At 37.0% G+C, this 19,618-nt stretch overlaps 1 protein-coding gene across 3 annotated transcripts in view; it reads right to left on the bottom strand.

Moving 5' to 3' along the window:
• The window catches only part of LOC150098246 (dynein intermediate chain 2, ciliary), a 504,968-nt gene that overhangs the window by 18,155 nt on the left and 467,195 nt on the right, over positions 1 to 19,618 (bottom strand). For all 3 annotated transcript variants that reach the window (XM_090405921.1, XM_090405922.1, XM_090405923.1), the window contains one exon: positions 8,590 to 8,735. In XM_090405921.1, the coding sequence (XP_090262047.1) occupies positions 8,590 to 8,735 (146 nt within the window). The remainder of the gene's footprint in view (positions 1 to 8,589; positions 8,736 to 19,618) is intronic.

The raw sequence follows: 19,618 nt of genomic DNA on the forward strand, positions 1-19,618 counted from the left end.
TGAGAGTCGTGAGAAAGATTAGAGGCGTGAACAGATGGCATCAATGGCAATATCATATTAAAAATGAGGATATTAGGAAAGAACTTGACATTGTCAGCATCAAGGAATGCGTTAGTAGAGCTAATCTCAGGTGGTAGGGTCACTTAAACAGAATGGGCGAAGAAAGATTAGCAAAACAAGTGTTCTCTGCCAGGTTGGCAGGAAAATGACCCAGAGGAAGACCAAGATATAGGTGGATTGATATGGTACAAAGTGCCTTAGACGATAGAAATATAAGATCTGATAATGTTGGAGTCTTGACAAGTAACAGACTGATTTGGAGGAAAATTATAGATAGGAAGTTAGTAATGATTTAATTTTTTTCATGTAGTACTATCATATCCTGTACACCCCTTGGGGGTACATGGCAGGAATTTGACGATGATGAATTCCAAGAAAAAAAGTCATATTTATATTTTAGTTTTAGTTTGTTTTTTTCTAAAACTTTTCTGCTTTGGTTTAAGGTCCTCTTCAGATTTAATGGAATGAAGACAGTGTGATAAAATAATTAAATAAAGGTTTAATACTTTCAATATTATGAATATTGAATACAGCACAGAGAAATAATTAAACACAGCTTTAATAGTTCCAGTATTTTGTCTCTGTCACATGGACAATTATTTGGGATACAATATAAAAATTGTGCACATATAGCACACATAAAACAGTAAGCGGAAGATATTAGTCTAGAGGTCCTAAGAGGGGTGGCCTGAATGGATGATAGTAATCTGCCACAGAGACATCATCTAGAATACAATATCTATATACAATACAATATATCTGACCAAATCTTGCATAGAATCAAATGGAATTAGAAAAAAAAACAAACTAAAATATAAATATGAAAGACTTTTTTTTCTTGGAATTGGCAGCAAATTTAAGAAAACCAACCTATTCTTAATAAATATGGTTGTATTAAACCTCCGAAAAAAAATTTAGAAAACAGTAATTCTTAGAGCTCCTTCCCAACAGCAAAGGCAAGTTACTGCCATTATTCAGGCACCCCCTCTTAAGACCTCTAGACTAATATCTTTTCCGCTTACTGTTTGTGTGCTATATGTGTACAATTTTTATATTGCATCCTAGATAATTGTCCCTGTGACAGAGACAAAATATTGAAATTATTAAAGCTGTGTTTGATTATTTCTTTGTGCTGTATCATGAAACTTGAAGACACTAGGGTGTCTCACCAACAATTCTCCCTCCTTTATCAAAAATTCAGCACACCTAAAAAGCATCTTACAACACCTCACCCTAAAAAGCTCAGACTTAATAGTAAGCTTTGACATCACTTCACTATTCACAAATGTACCACTAATAGAAACCCTCAATCTACTGAAGTCACACTTCCCCCCAGATATATTTGAACTATTCAAATTCACAATACATGCAGGATATTTCACATGGAAAGGGAAAATATACAAACAAATTGATGGGACAGCCATGGGCTCCCCCTTTTCTCCCCCCCCTAGCCAACTTTTACATAGAACACCTGGAAAAACAAGCAATCAATACAGCCACTCGCAAACCAACACTTTGGCTACGCTATGTTGATGATGTGCTTGCTATTTGGCCACATGGCCCTGAGACATTGAAAACATTCTTAGCACATTTAAATAGCCAACATCCAAAAATCCACTTTACTATGGAACTGGAAGCCAACAACTGTCTGCCCTTCCTGGATACACTCATCACACGTCTCCCAGATGGTTCCTTATCATTTTCAGTTTTCAGAAAACCCACACATACAGGCAGATACTTACACAAACAATCACACCATCATCCTTCTCAACAATATGGCATATTAAAAACGCTAACCCATAGAGCGAGAGCAATCTGTTCAAATGACAAGGCTCTTACTGCTGAACTCACTCACTTACGCCACACCTTCTTGGCCAACGGCTACAATCCACAAAAAATAAACAAAATACTAAACACTCCCAAGAAACCCCTCCCACCATCCACCACAGAGAACTACAACAAAACAGTCACCATCCCCTACATTAAAGGCACATCCGAAAAGATCTCAAGAATTCTCAATAAACATAAACTACGCACTACATTCAGACCATATAGCAAATTAGCCACCCTCATCCGCTCACCCAAGGACAGCATTCCTCCTTTATCACATCCAGGAGTCTACCAAGTACCCTGCTCATGCAATCAAGCTTACTACGGTCAAACAGGAAGAACTGTGAATATCCGCATCAGCGAACATAAACGATACGTCCGGAAATATCATTATGGGAAGTCGGGCCTAGCAGACCATGCTCTGGATACCCCTGCACACAGGATCAACTGGAAAAACACAAAAGTACTACACAGAAACCCATATAAATCAGAGAGATTGTTCTTAGAGGCGACAGAAGCCCTAAAACACACTCCAAATCTCAACAAATATGGCTGTATTAACTTGCCGAAGATCTGGGAGACAGTCATATTAAGAAAAAACTAGCACTAGAGTCCTAACACATTAGGACTCTAGTAATATATGATAACGTTTTTTTTTTTTTTTTTTTTTTTTTTTTTAATAGAGGGCGCCAAAATCAGGACTCTAGTCTTTGTGTTGCTGCTACAATTTTAAGTACACCATGTTGTTTTAGTCTAGCGTATTGTGACAAACAGTGGTTTTTGTGCTCTGAAGATGCTGGTTATAATACCAGCGAAATATCAGCATCAAGTTAATAAATTAATTATTTACTTAGTTTCTGTGTTCTATTATACCGTTAAAATAATAAACAACATGTTCGACGAACACATAAGTCTGTCCACACGTTTGAGCATATGTTAATTTACTTTCTTCTTTTTTTTAATATTATTGCCTCAATGCATAATGGGTTGCAAAACTTTTACCACGTTAGTGCTACATGTAGGTAAGTGAATAAGAAGAAAGAAGGAAACTGTTGAAATAATTCTTGCGCATATGGAGACAGTCCTTGAGGAAAATAGTGTAAGTAAGGCTGTTCCAAAGAACAGAGGTAGATAGAATGAAAGAAGAGGTCAAGAATTTAGTTAAGTAAGTTTGAACTACAACTGTTTATGGATGACCAGCAGTTGTATATATTCTTTATATGCTTAAAAGAAAGAGGCAGAATGAGAAAAAGACTGGAGCAAATCTCTAAGAGAGGATTCTTAATTAATCATATTTCCTCTTATGAATAGCATCAAGCAGTTTTAGGAAGGATTTTGGTTCACTACATCTGTAGAATTACTAATAACCTTTCCCAGCTTCACATCATCTGCAAACAACTGAATATCCCCCTGCAGTCCAATGACAGTGTCACTGATATAAAGATTAAACAATATAGATCCAAGTAGCAAGTAACATGGGCCTCTACTCACAACTTTCCGCTTCCTTGATACCACTCCCTTATACATAATTCTCTGATATATATCCGATAACCAATTCCCAATCTGACATCTAAACCCATGTGCTGTGATTTAAATATCTTTATTTAAAAAAATAAATATATATTTTTTGGATTTTACTTTTATAAAATCAAAAAGAAAAAAAAATCATTCAAACTTCATATTGATAATTTTCCTCTACATTTATCTGTTATCTGTAAGGACTTCAATGTCATTAGCTCTTATATTTAGGTCTTCTAAGGCAGCACTTCCCAAACTGGGGGTCGTTAGTTTTGTTGAGGGAGCCATGAAATAATGAAAACAAATTTTAAATGTTTTAAGACTAAATAGATTTTTTTTTTATCTCTAAAGAAACATATTTAACTTTTATTTATTATTTCTTTTTTGTTATTTTTCATATTTTAATGGAAAAAAAAAATCACACATTGGTGTTGGTTCACAAATTTTGCTTCCTGAGTATTTCGGCGCTTAATGAATACTAGTAAATATATGCTTATTCATATAAGTTTCATTTCAAAGTTACTGATAACAAACACAAAAAAAGCTTACAAATGCAAAATCTTGCGCTCATTTAAAACAGCCAAATTTTTCTCACTTGAAATTAATGTTCCATTGCTAATTTATTTATTCGTATGGAGTTTTCCTCCCTTTTTCTCCCCGTGCCTATTGAGGCGAGTTGAGCCCCCTCATGGGGAGGTTAAGTATTTATGGCTGTAGATCCGTGTGTGTTCACGGGGCCGGTTTGCCTGCTTGCAGGATGAAAAACGCCAGATAAACTGGCGGAAAAAACACTACTGCCTGTGCCCAAGACCGGCTAACTTGCCTATGGCTGAGGAAGATCCTCAAATTCCTCACATCTTCGACGTGAATCGAACCTGGGACACTCCTTCCCCAGTCACATGGTTGTGAAGCGCACAGCCACTAGGCTAACTGCACGGTTGCTAGTATGCACAGGTGTAAAGCATTTGATAGAGTACAACATGATAAATTACTTATTATATTATAATTAAGATCAAAAGCCAAACGGCTATATTTTCTGGCGAAGTTAGTTGAATTAAGGGGATAAAAATCCCTTATTATTTTACAGCCAGTATGCGAAACTCTAAGATCTTAAACTACGATCTACGAGTTTCATACCGAAGAACTATCGGCGAATCCTAGCGTAAGTGACCACTTGGTAGTACAACACCAAGGCAACTCGAAGCAAAGGTGGAGCAAGATCCCTCACTATCCTTGATATTTTCTCATAATGTGAAAACACAGCTCCTAGGAGATGTAATACTGCTTATGAGGAGAGGTCACCACCCAGACCGGTTTCAACCTTTTTTTGAGGTCTCATCAGTGAGTAGGTAGACCTGGATGATATCAAAGTTTAAGTGAAAAGAACTTACATACCTTCACTATATGACTGCCAGAGTGGCATTCATATATATATTATATTATAATGAAAAGCCAAACGACTATATTTTCTGGCGAAGTTAGTTGAATTAAGGGGATAAAAATAATAAATGAATAAATAAATAAATGAATAAAGGATAAAAATAATAAATGGCTGTAAAATAATAAGGGATTTTTATCCCCTTAATTCAACTAACTTCGCCAGATGATAAATTACTGTTGAAATTGAGCAGGATGGGGATGAACAGGTATTTGGTAGCTTGGTTACAGGAATGGCTGACAGCCAGAGAGTTCTGTTCTAGGACAATAAGAAAATGGAATGAGGTTTATCATATTGGAGGAACTTTGCTATAGGAGGTGGAGGAGGCAAAGAATGTGGGAACCTTGGTGAAGGGAACTGAAGTTCAGAGGACACAATGTGAAAGTTGTAAGGGTTATCCAGAAATTGCTGCTATAATGCAAAGAATGCTGACATGTATGGATAAGGCATTAATCAGGCCTCATTTGGATTTGCACAGTTCTGGTCACATGGCTATATTGGCAATAAGGAAACAATGGAGAGAGAGAGAGAGTGTGTGTGTGTAGAGGCAAATAACTAAAATGGTCTCTGGAATACTGAGTATTTTTATTTTTTATTTATATTGATCCCATACACAAGAAGTCAAGGGACCTATAAGTACATCAGTGCCATGTGTGGGATGCAGATGAGGACTGAGAAAGAAGTTTATTGATTTTTATTTTTTTGAAGAGTTGCAGGTTGTAGTTGTCTGCAAATAATTCTTGAAGAAGATAGAGGTGGACTGAATAACAGAGGATGAATAGAAGCAGGTTCAGTGTGTTTGCAGTTGCATAGTAAAGAGATGATGGGCAGCTGCTGCTTTTGTATTAACAGGTGCAACAGAAAGTGGAGGAATGATGGATGCCAATTCAAATATAGAATAGACAAGAGTGCTGAAACACTATGCCTGTGAGATAGAGATTGAAGTAAGTCTGTAACAGAGGGATCATCTATGATCCTAACTGCTTGCCTCTTTATGGCATCAAGGATTTTAAGAGAAGTTTTAGGTGCACCATGCCAAATTTGCGAGCAATATTCTAAACATGGGCAGATTTGGGATTTGGATATAGTGAAGAGTTGGTTAGGTGTAAAACAGGCTCTTGAACGAAAGAGAATACCAAGTTATTTGGATGCTGAGGAGGCCATTGATGTGATGTGGTAGAAAGCTCTGAAACTCAGAAAACTGCTTGCCTCTTTATGGCATCAAGGATTTTAAGAGAAGTTTCAGGTGCACCATGCCAAATTTGCGAGCAATATTCTAAACATGGGCAGATTTGGAATTTGGATATAGTGAAGAGTTGGTTAGGTGTAAAACAGGCTCTTGAACGAAAGAGAATGCCAAGTTATTTGGATGCTGAGGAGGCCACTGATGTGATGTGGTAGAAAGCTTTGGAAATGTCAAGGGTGACAGCACAAGTTTCTACGAACCTTTCCATGGTATGTATCCAGTGGTGGGTGATGTAAGCTGCGAGGTCAGCTGTCGATTCGATCTTGAATGCCGGAATCCATACTCGTGGTTACTGATTAACTGGTGGGCCTCAAAGTAGCAGAGGAGTTGACTATTGATGTCTTTCTCCATTATTTTGGAGACAACAGAGGCGATTGCAATAGGTCGGTAATTTTACGGTAGACTTCTATCACCCTTTTTTAGAATAGGATGGATATGAGATTGCTTCGATGCATTGGGATAAGTACCAGATATGTATAATAAATTATAGAGATGATGCAGGATGGGTGTTAGCTCTGGAGTACAATGTGTGAGAACAATCGGAAAGATGCCATCAGGGCTAGAAAATATTTCAGTATTTAGCAGTTTTCTGATGACTTTTTGTCGAAAAACTACAGGAGGAATATGGTGCATCTATGCAGGAATTTGAGGAAAAGAGTGATACTAGGAGGTCAGCTTTATCTTTGAGAGAAAAGAGAGATGGAAGTGCAGGAGTTGCATCTAATGACCTTAGCAAGTGATCAGAAGGCTTCCATTTGGACAGGAGGTGAGTTTTCTGCTAGTGGCCTTTATGAAATCAGATTTTGATCTATTGGTGACTGATTTGCATATGTTACATGAAATGGATGAGAATCTTGAATTGAATGTGGTATGAGGGCCTTCATACCAGTAAGAATAATTTCTGTGACTTGTTCACAGAAGGTGTTGGGGTCAGGTGAGTGGAAGCCATAGTCAGACCAAGGAAAGGAGTAGAAATTCTGGAGGTTATCCCAATTGCCTCCTTTGTAGCGTCAGAAGATGTGAGGTTAGGAGTGGTTGGAAGAGGGGGTGTTCTGTGAGAGAGAAGACTTGTACAAGATTGTGATCTGAGCTGCCAAGAGGAGAGGTGACCTCTACAGTGTATCTAGAAGGACAACTGGTCAAAAAATAGATCAGAGCATTCAGAGAGAGAGAGGGTCATCAGGAATTCAAGTAGGTAGATGTACAATTTGTAATAAATTTAGTTTAATCCTTTACCCAAGTGTAGGCAAACAAAGTTTGTGCTTGAAGAAGTAGTTCAGGACTGAGACAACTCATAGCAAAAGTTGCCTCAGTCCTGAACTACTTCAGGTGCAAACTTTGTTTGCCTACACTTGGGTAAAGGATTAAACTAAATTTATTATAGTCTAACCAAGTGGAAAATAAACTTCCAACATCTTTCTCTAAATCCAGAGTAAATTAATAATAATGTGGTACACCTTTTGGCAACTCGTATAAGTAAATATGCCCTCTCCATTGCTTCTGCCTTAGTATCACCACTCTGGGTCTGCCTCCCACTGACGAGACCTCAATAAAGGTCGAAACCGGTCTGGGTAGTGGCCCTTCCCTTAATGCATAGCATTATACATGTCTGCATAGAGTTGTGCTTTGCATTATGGGTGATACTGAGACAAGGAGTGATGAGAGCTTAGTCGACCTTTGCTATGAGTTGCCTCAAGTCCTGAACTACTTCAGGTGCAAATGTTGTTTGCCTACACTTGGGTAAAGGATTAAACTAAATTTATTATAGTCTAACCAAGTGGAAAATAAACTTCCAACATGTACAATTTGTGTTAGGTATTAGGACAGAATAAGGAAATATGGCCTTCAGATCTTGACAGATAAGAGGAGGATGAGATGTGATGTGATGTGATTGAGATGTATAAGTTGGAGAGAGGAGCCTATCAGATAGATACATGGGAATTATTCGCTAGGATAATGTGATGTGAGAGTGAGAGGAGACATCCCTGGAAACTATAAGATCATGTAAGGAAGTGAAAAGGATATTATTTCCATGGGGTGGAATGCATTGCCAGACCGACTGCTCCAACACTGAATGTATTCAAGCCAAGGTATCATAGTAATTGAAGTCTGTGAGTGTTTGGCCTCCCACAATGAGGCTTTGGACTCAATACTAATACTAATAACTAGATGTCTGAAGTAATTTCAGACATCTAGTTATGATGCATTTACAGTGAATCATCTAGATATGGTTTGAAGGTGGATGGATGTTGTTAGATGGTACTTTAGATGATGTCTGAAGTAATGGTGTTAGTATTAAGTTCAAAGCCTCATTGTGGGAAATCAAACACTCACAGACTGCCAATAATTATCATGTGTAATGCATATGATTAATACATATTAAAAATATACATTACACCTACTTAATTTTAATAGCCATTCTCTAATAACTTGTACTAATTTATAACTTAATATGCAATTGTATTTCATCACTAAAAAAGAATAAAAAAAATCTAACCTGTCATCACCAACTATAATAACTGCATGTTCAAAATTAAAAGCTACACGAGTAGGTTTGGAAGAGATTCTACTGCTTTTCTTCTGGCTCAGTTCATGTTTACATACCTCTTCATTTTGATTCATAATTAAATCAAATATGTGCACCTTAAAAAAATGAAAAAAAATTTAAATAAATCTATGTCAAATACAGTATAAAAACATTCTGCAATCAGTAAATCAAATAAAATATGTAATATGTTCATCATAAAGCTATTTAAGTTTTGAAGACATTTACATAATAAATAAATTTCATTTGAAGTAAATGTCTTCAAAACATCAGTAAGTCATTTGAATTAGATGGAATGTCACCATGAAGTGAGGGGAGTACGAAGGTTACATGTAGCGTTACAAGGAAGGTTAAAACCACTGTCATCCATGATTCTGTTACTGGATTACAGAGAGATATTCAGCTGTTTCCAGATGCGTGAGCTTCACAGGGTTATCAATAAGAGTGCTGATGTTTGACTTCAGAAGGATTTGAATAAACTGGAAAAGTGGGTAAATGAATGGGAATTCAGTTTAATACAGCTAAATGTAAAATTTTGACATCTGGATCTACAAATGGGAGGGCTGCACATTCTGTTATTTGGGACTATACTGGAATAAGGTAAAGAATGAGAGGAGTAATAATGGCTATAAGATTACTGCCAATGCACTGGTTTTTCTGTAAAAAAAAAAAAAGCAAGCGCATTACGAATAAAGGGAATGAATTTGTGGTGTTGAATGACTCAATCTCTCCAGAGATTGTTGGTATCAGTGAAAACTTGGTTAACTGAGGAGGATATTCTAACAGGGATAGAAATTGAAAGGTAAAGAATTTTTGGCAGGAGAGGGAAGATACTGTATTTACTCGAATATAAGTCGCACTTCTTTCCCCAAAAATTAAAGTTAAAATATCGTGGTGCAAGATATATGCGGGGATTTTTTGAAACTAAAGTTTTTCCGGAAGAAACTAAATTGACGTTTATAATTAAATCCTCAGTATTCATTATAATTTCTCACATTATTTATAAAATGAATGAATTTAATTTTTAATTATCAATGTTATTTATGTGATTGGCCACTCACCTTAATCACGCAATATATTGACATATTTGAATCTTTAGCGACAATGCAATTAAATTATTTCTGGCAAAATCATGTCCCCATCTCAAAATCCAGTTGCACAACAGTTAATCCACCCTCGTGCAATTCAAGATTGAGTAGAAGTCAATGTTTTCACTCCCACATTTCCTCTATTGGTTCATTCCATCTCCATGCATATGACTGGTGCATTATTAACAAAAGATCACGCAACTCAACGAAAAAAGCAAACTGATGATTGTTTGAATTGAAATGCTAGTTCTCTTCAACCGAATTCTAATAAAATATCTGAAACTGCCATAACAATATTCACTATCTGTTTCTTAAAGTTTTAAACTTTTTTCGTGTGCGAACTATATGCAAAACGTTTTAATTTCTGTTTTCATAAAGTAAAAGCAGGGGTGTGAGATATACACAGTGGTGAGTTATATTCGAGTAAATATGGTAAACGTGGTGGGGGAGTGTTATTCATGATAAGAGATGAACTGTGCCCTCTCAAGATGGAGAATCACAGTAGAAATAAAACTAATGGCTTTGAGAATATATGGTGTGAGATAGACATAAGTCTATCTCACACCATATATTCTCAAACACAAGTTGCTACCATATTGGTAGCAACTTGTGTTTAGTGGGATGGTGTTACAGACCAGGAAATATAGATGAGCAGGAAATGTTTAGGTAAATTTGATTGGTAAGTGCAAAGTGAGTGATCCTTATGGGGGGGGGGGGGAGACTTCAACTACAGCAATATATAAATGGGCAGAGGAGGCAGTATGCACTACTAAGAGAGGTGAAGTTTTGGATCTGATTGTGACTGAAATGACATACTTCACTACAGTTGGTGAGAGTGACCTTGGAGGATGAATAGGCATGCAGAAATATTAAGGTAGAATGAATTTATAAGGCAGGCAACTATCATAGACTTAGAAACTCGCTTGCAGTAGCACAATGGATGAAATAATATGAAGGAAGACAAGATGGTTCAGTAATGCAAGAGAGAGACTTCAGAAAAAAATTTTAACAGCAATGGCAGATTGTATACCTCAAGTGAAGAAGATAAATTAATTTGGCATCAAAATGATGATTAAAGAAATTAGAGAGGAACTGAAGGTGAAAATGAGATTATAGAAAATATAAATTGAGAGGTGGAGAAAGTTGCATGACGGATATAAGACTCAGTCTGGGAAAGTGACTAGTATCATAAGGAGAGAAAAATTAGAATATGAGAGGAGACTAGGGCTGCAATCCAGGGAAGAATCTCGTTTTTTTTTTTTTTTTTTTTTTTTTTGCTATGTGGCAAGCAGAAGGAAAAATGATTGTGGATGGATTACTTTGTTAGATGGAGATGGGACTGGACTTGGTTGACCAATGTAGATGTCATAGTTGAGCTATTTAATGATCACTTTATTAGTATTCCATCCTGGTTAAGCAGGATTTATTCCTAGAAGGATAAGGAGTGGTAAAGTGTTAGAAGTGAATGAAGAGGATGTATTCTGAATACTGAGTGTACTAAATGGAAGTAAGGCTGGAGGACTAGGTAGAATGTTTAATGAAGGTTCCTGAGAAGGATATAACAGCACCACTGCATAAAGGTTGTGGTAGAATGGAAGTATCAAACTATAGGCTCGTTTGTATTTCTTTTATAGTTGTTAAGATTTTGGAGAAATTGGTAGCAACTTGTGTACAAAATTGGACAGATCTTAACATTGTTGGGATAGTCAACACAGAGTAAGACATTATATATACTAATGCTAGAAGTGTTTGGAATAAGGGAGAACAGTTTTGGTGATGGTTATTCAACTTGGCCAAAAGTTACAGGTGTTAGCAAGACCTGGTTGATGGAAGATGATATATGGAGAGAATGCAAGGGGTAGAGTAATTGCAGAGAGCAAAATGGAATGAAGGGTTTTGCTAATGACAGATGAAGAATTATTATCTTCTTGACCTCCATGGAATCAACACTAGTCAATACAAAGTCTATTGTACCACTCCTTAAACTTAACCACTATTTGCACTTTCCCAACACTTCTCATTCAATGCATCATCATCATCATGATATTATCACTCCCCATGTAAAAAAAAAAAAGAAAAAAAATTACTTCTTACCCTTTTACTCACTACTTCCTTTTGTAACTTCCAGGGATGGCCCTTGTTCCTTCCCCTCATTCTACCACATGAAAAATCTCCTGTGTTAATATGATAAGAACTCTTCAACAGTTTAAATGTCTCAATCATATCTCCCTTTGTCTTCTATCCACCAAACTCTGCAGTTTGCATGCCCTCAGTCCATTGCTATAATCAACATCATACAGTCCTGATACCATTTTTGTTATCTGTCTTTGCACACTTTCCAAGGTTACTAAATCCCCAATGATAAGATCCAGAAAGCACAGAAATCCTGATGTGGTCGGATCAAAGATTTATACAATGGGATTGCCACACTTTCTCTTGTAGTTAATATTCTCCTCAGCAGTTATCTCAGATGTCTTCACAACTTTTGCAATATGTCCTCTGAACTTTAAATTTCTACCTACAATCATCCTAAGATCCCATGTTTCTTCCACTTCTTCCAGTATAATTCCACTCAGCAAGCATGAAGCATCCCATCTGTGGATCCCAAATTTCAAACCCTTACATTTAATTGCATTAAATTTACATCCACATTCATTTGCCAACCGTTCCAGCTTATTCAAATCCTCCTAAGAGCCAAAACATCACTGCTATTACTAATAACCCTCCCAAGCTTCACATCATCTGAACAACTGAACATCTCCCTGTAGTCTCGTGACAATGTCACTGACATAAAGATTTAACAGTAATGGTCCCAGGACTGAACCCTGTCTAACTCCACTTTTAACTTGACTGCTCCCCCATATACACTAATCTGATATCTTCTATCAAAGAGTCAATCACTAACCCAATCAACTAACCTAATATCCAAACCCATATGATGGAACTTAAAAAATCAACTTGTCATGTGGCACCATGTTAAATGTCTTGGACAAATAAAAAAGAAAATGACAGTGTATGCCCTGCCCTCATCCACTGCACTTTTTATTTTGTTGTAATAGGTAACCAGATTAGTAAAACAAGAGTGCTCTTTAACAAATCCATGCTGGCATGCATAAATAATATTGCCCTGATCGACTATGATATCTGAATTGGCCACCTGACTCCCATCTACATCCAGCAAGGTAATTCATCCACTGCCATTTTTCCTCCTAGTCACCACATTAAAAAAAAAAAAATCCTTAAGATTCTTCCCTGGATTGCAGCACTAGCCTCTGTTCATATTCTAATTTTTCTCTTCTTACAATACTAGTCATTTTCCTAACCTGAGCTTTATATTCTTCATGCAACTGTTTGCCTCTTTCTTTATATGTCTTCCATAAAATATTTTTCATGTTTAGTTCCTCTTTTATTTCTCATCATCATTAATCTCCTGATATGTACCCCTAAGAGATGTTCTGGTTACTATGACAGCACTATATGATTAAGTTTACATTATTATTAATCTCCTATCAACAATTTTCCTCCAAATCAGATAATTACTTGTGAGAACTCCATTATTGTAATATCTAACATTTCGAGCTTCTAACTGAATCAATCCACCTAGACTTTTAGTCTTCCTCTAGGTCTCTTCCTGCCATCTTGGCATCAAACATCTGTTTGAACACCTTAGATTAACTCCACTGACACATCCTTGAATGGTAATAATGTCAAGTTCTTTTTTAATATGATTAAAATATGATCACTCCTCTAATTTTTCACAGAACACTCATATGCGAGATACCCTCTCATCCAATCAACTAACCTGATATCCACTATGTATACACTATACACTATGTTGTATACACTATGTGGCAGGTCGCTAGTCTTTTATTTCTCTTTCCATCTATTTAAATCAAACTTGCTTTATCTTCTTCAATCAGCGTATACAATCTGCCACTTCTGTCAATAATTTTCTCTTATGTATTTTCTGTGTACTACTGACCAGTGGCGGACCTAGGATTTAATCTTGGAGGGGGCCGAGTACTCAAGATTTAATCTTGGAGTGGGGGCAAGTTGAGTAGACAATTTTAGAATACACACTACGCATCACATACGACCTATGACTGATCATCTTCAGTGATCACCAATACATGATAACCATAATCTCTAGCGCGGCTCGGGCAAACAAAGTATCGCCCGAGCACTATTTCATTCGCCTTGTGTTCACAGCGACCATGATTCCCGAGAGCTATAGGTAATTCCATCTTATGTGACCGCTAATTCATAAGTGGTATAGAAATAGAAGACATGACACAACATAAAAAAAAAAATTAATTAGGAAAAGATTTTGGAAATTTTTCTAGTCTTTTTTTCCCTTTTTCTTTTGGGGGAAGCCAGGGCCCCTTGCCCACCCCCTCCTTGGGTGCGCCAATGCTACTGACCCCCCCCTTCCTTCCTTCCAATTCTTTCATCCATTGTATTACTGCAAGCTGGTTTCTAAGTCATTGCCTGCCTTATGATTCCACATAAATTCCTTCTGCCTTAATGCATCTATATGCCTATTTATCTTCCAAGTCAGGACTACATAGATGCTTTCACCAACTGGAGGCAAGTTGGCCAAAGCGACCAACTTGAAGAGGATGTATTCCAAATATTGAGTATGCTAAATGTCAGTATCACAGGGTGACTAGATGAAATTTCACCACATGTTTTAAGTGATCTGATTGTGACATCTCAGTCACAATCAGATCCTCTGATGCTATGACCACATCCAAAACTCTTGATGCTCATGTTCCCTCCACTATATCCTGCTTAAGACAGTTGCCCCTCTAGAAATCCAAAAATTCACTTCCTTTAGTAGTGCATACTGCCTCTATCCAGTTTATATTGCTATAGTTGAAGTCTCCCATAAAGATCACTCATTTTCAACTTGCCATAACTAATTAGATTAAACATTTGCTGATCATCGTTATTTATATTCCTGGTGTATAGCAACATCCCACTAAACATCTTGTCTGTCTCAGATCATATTTGCTCCAAGTCATTAGTATTATTTCCACTATGATTTCCCACCCTGAGAGGACACAATTCATTTCTTATCATGAGTAACATAACACTCCTCCATCACCATGATTATTTTTTTCTATTCTGCTGAAAAATGCTATCCCTGTTAAACATCCTTCTCAGTTAACCAAGTTTCATATTCTTATAGCTATTATTACTCTCCACATACTCCACCTGGGTCTGCAACATAGTGTATACCCTCTCATTTCTCAAGCCATAACCCCACATACATCTCTGTTATGCTCCACTCTTCTAGTTTCCTTGCCCTCTTGCACAGATAACAACAGTTGCTCTCCAAATAGCTGCATCCTTCAAATGTACTCCACATATTCCAGACCTTCTTTCCCCTACACATTCTCCCTGTCATCTCATCCATTATCACTGATCTTTTTTCCCTTCATTCTACATTATCATACCAGGGCAACACATGCACTCTGTTCCCACTGATACATTTCTGCTACACTATCCCTAACATCATCAAAAAATATCATCACTAAAATACATCGGAAACAGCTCTAGTGGCTGACCACATACCTCCATCAGATAGCTAACCTAAAATAGCACTGGAGGGCTTGACTTCTGGTGAAAAACACTAGGGACAGTCTAGAATCTCCTGGATAGATAATGTTAGAAAATAGACTAATTCTTCATTCTCCACTTTGTTAAGGAGATCCTGTTATAAATGTCTATGACAGTCCTAACATACCCAGAGAGATGTTAGGACTGTCACCTTTATACATAGACTATGGTGAAGAAGAAGATCATCCTTAACACCAATCTCAAATCTCATGCTGCCTCTCAGATAATTTGTACCAACGATAACTATCATCTCCTCTACATATTCACTTCATTTCATTACAACTACTACACTCTCTATCATTCTACCCAACAAGCACTCTTCTGGCAGTCTACTTTGCACACACCAAATCATTGAATATCCATACATGATATTCCAAATAGATTCATTAATTTTTCTCTAACTGGCATCCCTGATTCTTTCTGCTTTTAATCTCTTTCTCTCATTTCTCTATCCCTTGCTCTCACACTCTGTCGACTTTCTCCAGCTCCTCTCCCATTCCCAAGTTATGTATCTACTTTTTTCACATTCTCTTCATTCCAGTACTGATATCTATAAATTAAATTTCGGCCCTTTCTGAAGCACTATCTCTGCTGCTTCTAAACCATGAAATTGAGTTACTTATGTCTCCAAGTGCCAGTGAAAATTTTTAAATAAATACATATTCCAGTTCCTCACCTACAATCATCCCAAGATCCCTTGCTTCCTCCACTTCTTCCAGTATAACTGCACTAAGCAAGCATGAAGCATCCCATCTGTGGATCCTAAATTTCAAACCCTTACGTTTAATTGCATTAAATTTACATCGCCATTCATTTTCCCACCTTTCCAGCTTATTTAAATCCTCTTAAGAGCCAATCCCAGTACTGGTATCTATAAATTAAATTTCAGCCCTTTCTGAAGCACTATCTCTGCTGCTTGTAAATCCCAAGATTGAGTTACTTATGTCTCCCAGTGCTGGTGAAAAATTTTAAATAAATACATATTCCACATTTTTAAAGTACAGGATGTCTACAAGCCACATGTGTAGCAAGCTATGAAATTATCAACTATGCTACAAGTAATGTAGTGTTCATGTTGTCATCCAGTCCACAACCATTTAAGGTTGTGGACTGGATGACAACATGATTGAAGCATCTACCACCATGTTAAATACAATCGATACAACTGGGCATAATATCTAGACAATAAAATCCTAACAAAGAAAACATGATCATACAAAAAAATCTTCAATTTCAACAGCGCATTCTAAAAACTAGTATTGGTAATGAAATAAACACAATAATATCCTTCAATATTACTAATATTTATCTTTTTTTTTTTTAACAGCTAAAGTCAACTGATTTCCTATTTCTGAAGTCAGCAACTAACTGAAGTCAAAAAGAGTAGAAATAAGTATATTTAAGAGAATGGTGATGCAGAGGGCAGTTCATTTTCAGGCTATATGGTATGAGATCAAGTCCAGCAAGATGAAATATATAGTTTGTTGCTGCTATAAAAGAGAATAAAGGCTATAAGAAAGAATGTAGTAAGCATGCATTGGCAAATTAGCACAATGAGCAGGTTGAGTAATTATTATGGAGACATCAACTAGGGAACATATATTGGAAGGCAGAATGGTCATAGGGAAAGAAATGAAATTTATACAGCTACTGAGAGATAACTCCCTAAGACAGCATGTAATAGAGGGGACTTGAAGTTCAAAAGTGCTAGATCTAGTCATAGAATCAGAGAGCATAGCAGTAACTAATGTAGCCACGCTGCCTCGGTTTAGGGGAAGTGATCATGTGGTCTTCACCTGGGAGATTGCCAGACATACAAAATTTTCAGTTAAGAAGGAATATATGTGGAATTACAAAGTGGGTAATTATGAAAAACTGAGGAGTCAGCTCAGTGCATCGCCATGCATAAGAATTTGGAGGGAAGAGATGTCAGCAGTGCACAGGATATGGTCAACTGGCATTGAAGAAAGCAGTATCAGCCTATATACCAGGAGTCAGGGGGATAAATCAGGTAAACATTAGATCGATGAATAGCATAATTAAGCAGGAGTTCTAGAAAAAGTTATGGAGGGAATATACAGGAAACAGTGATTGGCAAGCCCATGAGCAGTACAAGACACAGGCAAGAAACCTTTATAGTAAGGAAAACCAAAGCTCTTATGAGAAGAAGCTAGCTGACAGGGTCACCAAAAATCCTAAAGAGTTATTTTGCTATGTAGCATTTAAAAGGAAATGACAGGAAAAACAACTTGGAAAGTTGTTTTACTGTCATTTCCTTTTGAATGACATCGGCCCATAAATTATGAGACTGTGCAAGAGTATTGGCACCTCCTCTGATTAGGCTTTTTAATTTGAAGCTCAATTCTGGGAAGATGGAAGGGAGTGAAAACAGGACAAAATGGTTCCACTGCATAAAGAAGGCTCCAACACAGAAGCAGCAAATTATAGGCTAGGTAGCATCTCAGGAGTGGTGTTTAAACTATTAAAAAAATTATAAAAGATGCTAAGGAATTATATTCTCTATCCAAGTGTAAGCAAACAAAGTTTGCACATGAAGTATCTTCGTGACTGGGCTACTTGTATATACAGTAGATATATACGTTACTTGTATATGGGTAATATATGACTTCTGTGTTACTTCAACCTTGTATCAGTTCTGGGTTTGGCTCTTACTGATGAGACTTCAATAAAGGTCGAAACTGGTCTGGGTAGTGGAATACTAAGGCAACTGATGTTAACTCATTAGCCTTTATATACAAATACCATAGTGGCAAAGATGCTTTGTGTGCAAACTTTGTTTGCTTACACTTGGATAAAGGATTAAACAAGAATATATTTATTTTTGGCATCTTAAATTTATAGTATAACCAGTTGAAAAATCTTTTGACAAAAGCTATTTAAGAAGTTGGTAAAAGACATAATTCAGGACTTGGTAGACTGGAATATGTCACTGTATAGGATAGGTCTTGCCTTAATAATATGCTTAATTTTTTATAATAAAGTGACAATTGAGCTGAACAAATGACTACTCACTGATACTGATGAAGTTTTAAAAAGCACTTGAGAGGATTCCACATTGATCTCTTTTGCTTGAACTGGAGTAATTGAGGATAGATAGACATTTCAAGTAGATCATGATGCTGATGTGTTGTGATGGCGTGTGAGTTGCCAATATTAAAAGGGAAGAATTCAAATCTCTCTCTGCACTGTAAATAAAATGTAATAAAGCTGATGCAGTATTACCTTTTGGGAAATTTTAGCTATGTGGCCAGTAGGAAGAGAAATGACTATGGAAGAATGATATTGCAGGATAAAAATGGGAATAGAGTGGCTGATGCAGAGGACATAGTGGAATTGTCCTCTGCGTCAGGATGAAATACACTTTATTGGAGTATTTCATCCTGGAGGAGTCAGTTTTAATACTAGAGGAATAGGAGGAGAGTGTGTTTCAAATACTGAGTACTCTGGATGGTATTTCACCACGAGTTTTGAAAGAATATGCTAGGGAACTGACAGTGCCTTTGACCTGGCTTTTCAATGAAAGTCTGGCTGCAGGAAAGGTGCCTATGGAATGGAAGGAAGGTAAGATAGTGGCATTGCATAAGGGTGGTAGCAGACTGGAAATGTCTAATTATAGGCCAGTTTGCATGTCATCAGTAGTTGTTAAGATCTTGGAGAAAGTAGTGAGGGACTGTATACAGCATTGGGCAGATGAGTGTGGTATTATCCGTGAGAGTCAACATGGATTTGTGAAGGGACGCTCTTGTTTTAGCAATATGCTAGCCTTTTATAATAAAGTTACAAGAACATTAGATGAGGGAAAGGCATATACTGCAATTTTCTTAGACTTGGTGAAGGCATTTGACAGGGTGCCACATGATAAGCTGATATTTAAGTTGCAGCACATGGGTCTGGATGTCAGATTGGTCAACTGGATTCAGGATTGGCTGTCTGATAGGTATCAGAGAGTTGTGTATGGTGGGACAGTTTCAAGGAGGCAGAGGGTTACAAGTGGGGTCCGAGAAGGCTCAGTACTGGGACCTATATTGTTTAACCTTTATATCAATGACATTGTCAGTCGATTGCAAGAGGATATTCAGTTGTTTGCAGATGATGCGAAGCTGGGAAGGATTATTAGTAACAGTGCATATGTGGTAGCCCTGCAAGAGGATTTGAATAAGCTAGATAGATGGGCAAATGAATGGAGGTGTCGGTTTAATATAGCAAAATGTAAGGTCTTGAGGTTTGGGAAACATCGATGGGACGCTGCA

Source organism: Typopeltis vanoorti, chromosome 16 (assembly GCF_054136105.1).
Source record: "Typopeltis vanoorti isolate ZY-2024b chromosome 16, IOZ_Tvanoo_1.0, whole genome shotgun sequence".
NCBI lineage: Eukaryota > Metazoa > Arthropoda > Arachnida > Uropygi > Thelyphonidae > Typopeltis > Typopeltis vanoorti.